This window comes from Sinocyclocheilus grahami, unplaced genomic scaffold, assembly GCF_001515645.1.
Source record: "Sinocyclocheilus grahami isolate Dianchi unplaced genomic scaffold, SAMN03320097.WGS_v1.1 scaffold152.1, whole genome shotgun sequence".
NCBI classification, from domain to species: Eukaryota; Metazoa; Chordata; class Actinopteri; order Cypriniformes; family Cyprinidae; genus Sinocyclocheilus; species Sinocyclocheilus grahami.
The window spans coordinates 334,024-345,801 of record NW_015505331.1 but is presented as its reverse complement, the minus strand read 5'-3'; the positions used below and the strand labels follow the sequence as shown (position 1 = coordinate 345,801).

General features: G+C 37.8%; 2 protein-coding genes across 5 annotated transcripts in view; both read right to left on the bottom strand.

The window, feature by feature from the left end:
• Window positions 1-1,473: 1,473 nt before the first annotated feature.
• LOC107592390 (gap junction alpha-3 protein-like) lies at window positions 1,474-2,529 on the bottom strand. Its single transcript, XM_016281889.1, has one exon. It carries the CDS (start codon window positions 2,527-2,529, stop codon window positions 1,474-1,476), a length of 1,056 nt encoding a protein of 351 aa, XP_016137375.1.
• Window positions 2,530-9,045: 6,516 nt separating this feature from the next.
• Window positions 9,046-11,778, bottom strand: part of LOC107592389 (gap junction beta-1 protein-like) — a 5,660-nt gene continuing 2,927 nt past the window's right edge. For 2 of the 4 annotated variants that reach the window (XM_016281887.1, XM_016281888.1), the window contains one exon: window positions 9,047-9,936. In XM_016281887.1, coding sequence (XP_016137373.1) covers window positions 9,200-9,922 — 723 coding nt within the window. In that variant the 5' untranslated portion in view covers window positions 9,923-9,936 and the 3' untranslated portion in view covers window positions 9,047-9,199. Of the gene's footprint in view, window positions 9,937-10,924; window positions 11,017-11,778 lie in introns of those variants that run through there. The other 2 variants (XM_016281885.1, XM_016281886.1) reach the window with 2 other exon arrangements.

Here is an 11,778-nt window from a genome sequence, read left to right as displayed (position 1 = left end):
CAGCAGAATAAATTATTGGAAATGTCCAGCATACATCACCAGAGAGAAGTCTGTCCTTTTACCGGCTGATCGGCGTTAATGATATTTTAATTAAGAATTATTATTATTATAAATAATAATACTAATAACATGCATAGATTAATTATTCACACACAAAACGTGCATTTAGAAAATTGGGTGCGTTTTCATTTCATGTCAGCTTTAAGCAGAGTTTGTTATCTCCCTCTGAGGGAAAGTCTCTGGTTTCAAAATGTAAAAGATAGTCTACTTTGAATGGTCTTCTTTGATAGCCTTTGAAGGACAGTAGACAGCAAGGCGGCTCCCCAAGGTTTTTTTGGAGCAGAGGAAGAGAGGCAATAACAATCCATAACCTCTCAGTGACACTTTAAACTTTTTGGATCTGCTGAAATATTAATCAATCTGTACTCTTGCCTAATGGAACAGATTTAGCCAATCAGTGCTCCTTCCCATCCGTCTGCCAGACCTGTCTCAAGTTTCGAACCGGACACACACACATAAAGTGTTTCTGGGTACTCATTTCAGCTCTCTAAGAATAGTCTCCAGTGTTTATTTAAGAAGTGAACACACACATAGCAACTTTGCTTTATATCATGCATGTTTAGATGTGTGACACGGTACATTCATACAATGTTGGTTCACTGGCTAAAAAGATTTAAACAGGCCATAGACACATTGTAAACACCTAGTAAAGACAGTCTGCCAAGTCTGGATGATATAACTGTTGTAAGCTGTTGACTTGTAAAATGTGATTAGTGTTGCCACTGAAAAAATATAAATAAATTAGTTTTCCTCCACAGTCAGTTCCCCCACCCAATAAACCCACAATATTCAAATATTCACATTTTACCCGTAAGTCTCCTATATATTTTATTGTTGGTAATTGAAAAGCATTTTAATTCATTTTAAATGATCATCCCTATGAAAGTGTGAAAATGTTTAGTTAAATCATAATTATGACATATAATGTTGAAAGTTATCATTTTGAAATAAGTAAAAAAAAAAATTTTAAAAGACAACTATTCATAATTATGACATTAAAATCAAAATGATGACAAAAGTTTGAAATTATGACAAAAAATTATAATCGACAAAATTTGCCATAATGACTCAGAATTTAATTTTTTTTATTTATAATGAGGACTTAATATATCATAATTTCTACCTTTTGTCTCTTTTTAACTTACCGTTTATGATTTAACAAAGCAAAGATGATTCAATAATCAGTTTGTTCAATTAATGATGAAGGTATTACAATGTTCCCACAAAATGATTTCAAGTAAAGCATCACACCAATTTTCATTCAGACTCCCTGATGTCACTCTAAATGACACTTTTATAAATTAATTCTCATCATATGCTCAGTGCCTGTGAGCAAAAGAGGGAATCTCTTGTGTGCTCTGAACTCTGAACAAGAGAGCCAGGAATCAGTGATGGAGTCTCGTTTCCTTCTGGTCAGATTTTGAGGTCATCCATCTTGGTCTTGTTGTTGCTGTAGTGACTTGAATGGCTGGGCCTGCGTTGCTGGCTTGGTGATCCGGGTACAGAATTCACTGTTTTGTTGATCTTGACATCTGCAGCGTCTGGTTTCCCGCTGCGCTCTACAGCTATATTCTCTCGGTTCTGCTTGTAAACAGAGCGGCTGCCGTGTGGCAGGAAATTTCCATCGGGTTCTGAGAGGTTGAAGTGTGGCTCGGTGGGAAAGGGAGCCAGAGGTGGTGCGTGAGCTGGAAAATACGGGTAGTTTGGCACAAATGGAACCACCTCACTGGGCACTTTTGATTCAGTGTAGCAGACAGAATGTGAGCGCCTGTATCGGAGACCCTGACGGCATTTGGTGAAACCCAGGTGATACATCTCCACCAGGTTGAGCAGCAGAGAGACACAAGCCACGGCCAGCATGAACACAATAAAAATTGTTTTTTCTGTAGGTCGTGAGATGTAGCAGTTGACAGTGTTGGGACAGGGCCATCTGTTGCAGGTGTACAGTGGCTTGAGCTCAAATCCATATAGGAAGTACTGTGCCACAATGAAGCCCACTTCAAACAGTGTTTTAAAGATGATGTTGAAGACATATGTGCGTAGCAAGACTCCTTGCAGACAGATCTTCCCCTGTTCATCACGTACGGGACCTTTTCTAGATTTGGTGCTCAAATGTGCCTGTTTGTCTGCCCTGCTTGCCTCATTGTGTTTTTGTTTCTGCTCCATGCGCACCAGGTGCAGGATGTGGCCCAGGTAGATCAGTGTCGGAGTGGAGACGAAGATGATCTGAAGCACCCAGAATCGGATGTGAGAGATTGGGAAGGTTATATCATAACATACATTCTGACAACCAGGTTGTTTGGTGTCACAGGTGAAACCGGACTGCTCATCGCCCCAAACCTTCTCTGCGGCAGCACCGAGCACAAAGATGCGGAAGATGAAGAGTACGGTGAGCCAGACTTTGCCCACCACCGTGGAGTGTTCCTGGGCACTTTCCAAAAGCTTCCCAAGAGAGTTCCAGTCTCCCATTACTGTTGTGTGCCCACCTGCAAATACACACAAAAATATAGGGTTACACCAATTTTAATTCAGCTAATAATCAGTTATGGTCAATAATCAATAAATGGCAGCTGTGAAAATTTCTATATTATTTAGTCTGAATAATAATTGGCAAAGGTAAACTACATTATTTACAAAATAAGGGAAATGAATAAGCACAATCCAGTCAGACTTTACATGGTACAATACATACCTACAAAAATGTATACTCTTATTTACGCATTAACATTTAGTTTTTTTAATTTAGGTCCAAAAAAAAAGGTCCAAACACATTTACTTAGTCAACTAAATGTGGACTTCAGTAGACTTGTGGAATTCAGTAGACTTCTGTTGAAAATACATATAGTATATATAATTAAAATTGTATTTTTATGCTATTTTTGCAAATGAGACATCCCCAAATAGAGGATTTAGTCAGTCTGTCCCCAAAATATGGTTAAGTATATACATACACACACAGACACACTTACACACATACAGTAACATACATATACTATTAGAGGGGTGCAAGGTTCTTTGTCATGTCTGAGGGATGTGTTGTTATATTTGGTCACGTGGCCTGAGGTTTGACTGACATGTCTTCATGCCTGAGCATGACCTGAAACAGGTGGACATACTCGACCCCTACACACACACACACACACACACACACATAAGGATCTTCCAACACACTTCATACTTTTTGTATTGCATACTGTCTGTTAACAGATTCTCTTAAGCTAAAAGTTAAAGTGTGTTAACTTTTCAAAACTTTTAAAGTTATAGACCCCCAAATATGATTCTGCCCTTACGAAAGGGCAGCTATATAATTCATGTATAGAGAAAGTATTTAGAAAACAGAATAAACTTTTATTATTACTATTATTAATAATAAGATTTTTTTTTCTTTCTTTCATTTATTTTTACTGTATTTTTCGCTGAACTATTCCAGAATTTGTCCCCGGACCTTAGTTTGACAATCTTGCCCTTTATATATATAGATTCCAATAATACAATTCTAAAATAATTTTTCCATTTTATATGTATTAGTTTATTTATGAATTTTATATTAATCTATTTATGAATTTTATATGAATCTAGTTTATTTAACAGCATTTTTACACTAAAACACACATCAATTCTCTGAAGACCATTAGATTTTCAGATACACTCTAAACACAAAGTATTTCAAAACCAAAATACACACCCTTTCTCAGATAATCACCCAGACATACAGTGATTAGTCATTCACAAATAAATACACACACAGTCATATATAAATTAATCGCATTAGTCATTATACTAAATACAGGATTCCTTTTGCTTCCCAAAATCTGATGGATATGACAATCATACCACTAAGCCATTATCTTTACATATAGATCCATAGATTGATTCATGCTGGTAAATGAAAGGAATCAAAAACTGTTAGACGTGAATACAAGACAGAGATGAATCTGAAAGGTGCAGGTGTGTCTAGGGGTCAGAGTGTGTGAGAGTCAGTTAATTCTATAGCTTGAAACTCACCTTTCTTAAATGTCCAGAGTTAAAATGATCCCCTAATACATAAATAGTAATAAGTCTACAAGTGTAGACGCAGTGCTGCACTTCTTCTGTCACACATACACTTTCTTCTGTACTCCAACACTGGCTCAAACAGAAAAAGAGAACTGTCTCATACAATATACACTGTATATATGTGTGTGCATGTATGAGTGTGTGTGCTGAGGTTAATTTTGGCAGGGAACACAATCCCTAGGGAGAATTTTGAAGAGTGCACCACCTGCCTTGTTTCTCAGAGCCTCTCAGATGAGTGACAGCTGTCAGGACCAATGGCAGAGCTCACAGGACACAGTCAGTTAGGTAGACACATTCCTCCCTTTGAAGGAAAGCGACTGAAACACAGCATATTTTTGTCTTTCTATTTAGGTTTTTCCTTTCTTTAAAGTGTGTTTAGCACCAAACAAAGACCAAATAGAAGTTAGAGAGCAAGAAGTAGACAGGAGACAAGTCTATGTCACTCTGCTATGTAATGGTCTGACAGAGATATTTTACATTCTCTAAGCCCAGGTAAACCAGACTGCTTGTTGACAGAAGACCCATGACTCAAAACAGGTTCATAAAATAGTTCATTCATTTATCTGATTGGCTGATAAGTGGGATGGTATGTATATATTATATATGTATACACAGTAAAATAAGCAGTGTCAATTTAACATTGTGTTCATTTTAACACTACTTTAGATCATATATGGTCCCTATCTATCAAGAGCTAAAAGTACACTAATTGTAGTGTTGAATTTACAGCGTTAAAATGGCACCTTATACTGCTGAAAATTGACACTGAGTGTCACTTACTATTGTTATAAATGTTTTACACCTCTGGTGTTGTTGTTATTTCTGTGGATTACTCTACAAGTGACATCAAGAAAGTATTCCTTTCAGTGCAAAATGTATTTTTACATTCTTCTATGTTGTATATTATTATATATTATTGAAATTCTATTTATTTATTTATTTAATTCAGGGGTCTCCAAACTCAGTTCTGGAGGGCCCTGTTCTGCAGAGTTTAGCTCTAACTTGCCTCAACACACCTGCCTGGAAGTTTCAAGTATACCTTCAAGTAGACCTTAATTAGCTGGTTCAGGTGTGTTTGTTTAGGGTTGGAGCTAAACTCTGCAGGACACCAGCACTCTAGGACCGAGTTTGGTGACCCCTGCTTTAATGAATAAAGCCTCTGCCACCTCAACATATGAGTACATGAATGTTCTGAGAGTCACTTTATGAGCATTTTATCATTTCTTTTGAGAAAATATATCGTCATATCATATACAAACAGAAACCTAAAGGTCTTCAGGGCAAACCGTCAAAATAAAAGTTTGGTTTGACTTGAAGAAACTGTGACAGAAATACTCAATGTATTTCTGAAAAAAATATATGTAATAAAATAATAATAAATATTTTTTAATAAAATCTATTTATTAGAGATGCCTTTGATTACTACAATTTAATGAAACCATTCAAATGGAATGCAGAAAATTAATGGAAAACACAGAATTTGGTAAAAATAAATAAAACAGAATTTGAGGGGAGAAAACATTTCATGGGGACTTGAAAATTTATTTTTTGTTAAAGGGGTCATATGACGTTGCTAAAAAGAATATTATTTTGTGTATTTGGTGTAATGCAATGTGTTTATGCGGTTTAAGGTTGAAAAAACACATTATTTTTCACATATTGTACATGATTGTTGCTCTTCTATGCCCTGCTTTTCTGAAACGCGTCGATTTTTACAAAGCTCATCGTTCTGAAAAGCGAGGTGTGCTCTGATTGGCCAGCTATCCAGTGCGTTGTGATTGGCCGAATACCTCAAGCGTGTGATGGAAATGTTACGCCCCTACCATACTGAGAAAAAAACAATAAAACCCATTACAAACGAGGCATTTGCTGCATCCAGTGGGGACATAATTACAGATTATAATGACTTATACTGTCTTTTTACGCGTTGCGTTGCATCGCGCCGCGTAAACATAAAACCATGTCTGCATTTGTGATCGCAGAAACGACAATGTTATGCCCCTTACTATACTGTGATGATACCCTGTGTCCCGGTGCGACAAGAAAAAAACAATAAAACCCATTACAAACGAGGCATTTGCTGCATCCAGTGGGGACATAATTACAGATTATAATGACTTATACTGTCTTTTTACGCGGTGCGTTGCATCGCGCCGCGTAAACATAAAACCATGTCTGCATTTGTGATCGCAGAAACGACAAACCAACAAGCGCTACTCTACACTGCTCAAAACTCACGTTTGAATCATCAGTGGCAAATTCTTTAAATATGAAATTGTACTTACAGGTTGTGAGTCAGAAGCACCAGACTGTCTTTGCAAAGTTGGAATTGCCCCACTTTATATAAACAGCCTTTGTGAACAGGCATTGTAGGCTATTCTCCCAGGTTCAGGAAAAAGTCCTCCGTAAAATGCGCTGCACACATCTGAATATTTGGGTTGAACTGTTCTGGAACAGTGTTGTAAATACAACTTAACCACTAATTTCTAGTTGTGTCCTCTTTTGGAAGACCAAACAAAGTATTTTCACTTTCACAACGAAACACACAGCGTCTCCACGACATGGCGGCGCCGGCAACAGTACTACAGCGAGAAACAAAGTTACGCCTTCTTTCTTTGCATGAACATTTGTGCGGTGTTATACAAATCTTCCCACACAGTGACGTAGACATGTGGGGGCGTGTTAGAACGAGGCGTTTTAGGTAGGCGTGGACGAGTCTTAAAGGGGTCCTATTATGCTTTTTCACTTTTTTAATTTTAGTCAGTGTGTAGTGTGTATGTTTGGGCATAAAAAAGATCTAGAAAGTTACAAATCTCAAAGTCCACTCCAAAGGGAGATATTCAGTTTTAAAAAAAATCATTTTCAAGAACTACAGCAAACGGCTCGTTTGGACTACAGCGTTTGGTTTCCGGGCTTTGTGATATCACAAAGCGGCTCAGAGTTTCATTACAAAGAATTCCACAGAAATTCGAATGGTTGGGGGGTGGGGAGGGGCGAGGTTGTGGTTAGAACGCTTGGTTGAGTGAGTGCATCAGACGAGACGATGAAGAAGAAGTGCTGCTGCAGAGTGAGTGCATCAGACGAGACGACGAAGAAGAAGAGCTGCTGTGCTGTAGCCTCAAATGTTTGGCATGTCTAGAACAGCGGTTCTCATTACCAGTCCTCGCTTACCCCCGCTCTGTACATTTTGTGTGTTTCTCTTATTGCTTCATACGTTTGTTATATTTGACTGTAAGTGCCCTGCGAAGTGGACATTACCGGATATTCCTCCATGATTCCAGTTTGAAGGGAGCGTATATGTTCCATACAAAGGGCATTTAAGTGTGCGAGACGTGAATTTAAATTGCATTTATTTACAGAGGTATTATGTTCCACTTCACGCTTCTCTAGTAAGTTTCGTTTGTGTGTGAAGACGCTGCAGGCAGCGGCGCAGCATAAATCTGTAAATGAATATTCCAAAGTGAAGTAAACTTCAACGGATTTCCCCTGCTCAGGGAGTAGGGAGCAATAAACACTGTGTAGGGACCATGTCAATCGGAACACAGTTCATGCACGGAGCTCACTTCTAACAAGATGATCTGAATCAGGTGTGTTAACGAAGAGAAACGTGCAAAACATGCAGAGCAGGGGTACACGAGGACTGGGATTGAGAACCGCTGGTCTAGAACAATTCTTACAAGTACAACACGACATAGCGGGGTCCCGCGGACAGACCCGCCGGTGTGCCTACACTCATAGAAAATAATGTGTTCGAATTTTAAAGCCGTAGCGCAACGCTGCGCTTCTCGTCCCGGTGTGCGACCGCCTTCCGAAAGCGGATGATGTCAGGAAACAGTGGTTGCAATTTACTTGTTGAAAGACAGAGCAAGAGGCGGGGCAGTACTGAAACAACGTCTAAGCTGTTCGCCAATCAAAACGCACTGGGACAGCTAACCAATCACAACACATTTTGTTTTTCGGAAGGCGGACCTTCATCAAAGCCGGAACTAATCGAGCCGTTTGTGCCAGGCTGGGGAGAAAGGTATTGTAATAATGTAAATTATATGAAAAATAATGCGTTTTTTTGAACCACCAAGCATGAGAGCATGTTCTAGTACACCCCCAAAACAAAATCAAGACTTTGTAAAAGAGCATAATAGGACCCCTTTAACTTTTATAAAGAATATCTCTTTGGGTTTGAGACTTTAGTCTTTGCAACTTTAGGGATCTTATCTATTCACGAACAGCTTGTAACACTCCAAAGAGAAAGGGAAAACTTGAAATTGCATCATATCATAAACTTTTAATAAAGTGCTTTTAAATTGTGTAAGTTTGCTAGTTTCAATTAATTAGATATGATTTTTGATTAGTAAAATGTAATTTAACCATATAAACATGGGGGAAAAAATTTAATTTAAAATTTGGAAAAAATAAAACAGAATTTGAGAAAAAAATCAAACTGATTTCATTCGGCCCTACCTCTGTGGCAAATGTAGGTCAGTCCAAATTCTATCAATAAATAATATAAGCAGTTTTAACAAAAGATGATTAAAACAGATGTCCTGTTGTAATGTAAAAAGTAGGCTACCTAATCAAAAAGGTATCATCATTATTATGTTCATGAACAGGAGAGACTGGACCTTGCAGTTGTGGATAAAACTTTACGGTGTACTGTGGTTTCTATGAAGAGCTAGTCGAGCTGTAGCGTCCCCTAGAGGTAATGCATTGTACAGACGTACAAGTAAAACAAAAATAAATCTCGAACTTTTATAGGCTACTTGTGCAATTAAAAGAATACGTGGAATGATTATTAGGCTACTTTAAAACATTAGTTTGACACACAAATTTGTTAAACAATAAAAAAGCAATGCCTGAATTGAATAATGAAGATTTTACCACAAAGAACGATTAAGATTTTATTTCATTGTAGTATTTTTAGGTACAATATAAGTATAAAATTGTATACAACAGTGTAAATTTATTTGAATAAAATTTTAAAACATCATCAATGACATTAGCCCTCATTAACATTAAGTGTTTGAGTGAATGAAGTGTTTGAGTGAGTGCCCGATTGAAGTTTCAGAGAGTGACGGGGCGAGCACTTCTAAAAGGAGCACAGTTTCTGAGAGATCCAGGCTCCCACTTGGGAATCCTTGGAGTTATTGAGATGGCGACTTGTTGCCCTAGCAACAAGAAAGACAATTTCTGTGATGTTGAGCAGGATGCAGACGCCGGACACCGCAAGCATGAATATAGTGAACACTGTTTTCTCTGTTGGTCGGGACACAAAGCAATCGACTATGTTTGGGCACGGGTACGAGTCACACTTTACCAGCCGGAACATCTTGTATCCCGGGTAAATCATGTAGAACAGATACATAAAGGCGGATTCGAATAACACACGGAACAGCAGGCTGATCATGTATGTCCACCAAAGGGCGCCGGTAATCTTCATCTTTTGATTTTTTATCTGCTCTAAGTCCTTTGGACTGGTGCGGCCAGCTTGGCGATACAACTTTTTGTCGATATGCCGACGATGTGCAATGTGCATGACAACCAGCAGGGCGGGGGTAGAGACCATGATGAGCTGCAGCGCCCACAGTCGGATGTGAGAGATGGGGAAGAAGTGGTCGTAACATACGCTGTTGCAGCCGGGCTGCTGGGTGTTGCAGATGAAATGCGCTTTCTCATCGCCCCACACGCTCTCCGCCGCCACCACCAGAACCAGGATCCGGAAAATGAAGAGGACAGACAGCCAAATCCGCCCAATGCCTGTAGAATGCCGGTTCACGCCGCTGATCACGGCATAAAAAGACGCCCAGTTCATTTTTGGTTCCAGATCTGAAAGACAGAGGAAAACCCCACTGTTATTAGGAAACACACACACCCAACTGACGGCTTGTTATCTGGCATATTTTAAAAATATTTTATACAATACGTACAATAATTGGAATCTGGAAGATAAAAAAAAAAAAGAATCATAATACTTATATTCAACAAGGACACATTCAAAAGCTACAGTGAAGACATTTATATATTTTTTATATTCATCAAAAAAAATTTGCATCACAGTTTCCACAAAAATTAAGCAGCACAACTGTTTTCAACACTGATAATATTAAATTTTTGTTGAGCCCTAAATCATCATATTAGAATGATTTCTGAAGAATCATGTGACACTTAAGATGGCAGTAATTGCTGTTGTAAATTCAGCATTACATTAATAAATTAAAATATATTAAAATAGAGACCGTTATTTTAATTGTAGCAATGTTTCACAATATCACTGTTTTTAATCTATTCATGATAAAACAAAGGCATCCTTGGTCAACATAAGAGATTTAAAAACAGAAAAAATCAACCCCAAATATTTCATTATATATACGTACACACACAGCACACAAAATGTGGACCAGCACTGAGATATGCATAAACCCATATATTACATCAAAGTCTTGATTTAAGCCCTCTCGTTACTGCTCAATAACCATGAGATGTCATAATAAACAACACACTGACAACATCTGATGCAACATACAAATATAGGTCTTTGAAACACTGCACAACACAAAAATATGAAGTTCGAATATGCCTCGACAATGAACTTAAATGTGCTGTACAGGCTGGTACTTGCACAACGTGATATTTAATGACTCTGTATTCCTGAAAGTACTTAATTGGCTGAAAACCATTAACATTCCACAAGAAAAACAAGTGCAAGGACAAAGTACAACCATATCTACAGCAGAAAACAGCAGCAGACGACCCATGTTCTGACAGAAAGAGAAAGTGAGTGAGAGAAAGAGATTTATGTAGTATTCAGCATTACCAGGCTCTGCAGGTGGCGTTAGTGGCATGGGCAGAGCCCGTGTAGAGGGGTTCTGAGACCCGCCGTGTTTCCGGTGTGTGTGTATGTGTGTACTTCTGTCAAATGGAGTGTCTCCAGCTTACAGCAGCCATTTATGAAGGCACGGCCACCCATGTGACTGGCGAACTCACAGCCAATGCCATTTTCCCATCACACAATGAAAGCGTGGGTTCAGTCACAGAACAAGTGTGTGTGCTTGGATGTGTGTGTTTGTGTGATATGGGTCATCGAGTATCTTCCATCTTTTACTCTTGCCTTTCTGCCTCATAGATTTGTGGTTTTCTTTTTCTTTCCTCTTTTTTATACAAATTTAAGCACACTAATTATGAAATCAGTTTTTAGAAGTTTTGAATTAAATATGTAGAAGGTTAGAATTGGTCATAACAGTTAGAAATGTACCAACAGTTCGGTTTTCAAATATCCTGAATCAATAATATGCAACCATATGGGAATTCATTAAAATGATTTTGCATTCATATCATGTTTTTTCTTCCTATTATTGGTGAATACTGCTATTATTCTATACTCTAATCATCTAACAGAATATACTTTTTAGTGTGTATGTGTGTATATATATATAATGGTCAAATTAAAATATAAAGTCTTCTGTATCTCAATCAACACAAAGTGTTTTTTATATTACTTCTGGAAGATTTTTCCTCTAGTGCTAGTAAAGTGTTGATTGGGTTTTATAATTGTTTTAGTGAAATACAGTGATGGATGTCGTCATACACTAATATATATATATATATATATATATATATATATATATATATATATATATACACACACACTTTTTTATATTATATAAAAAA

Excerpts from the sequence above, each read along its gene's own strand:
- LOC107592390 (XM_016281889.1), bottom strand. The coding sequence starts at position 2,529 with ATGGGAGACTGGAACTCTCTTGGGAAGCTTTTGGAAAGTGCCCAGGAA.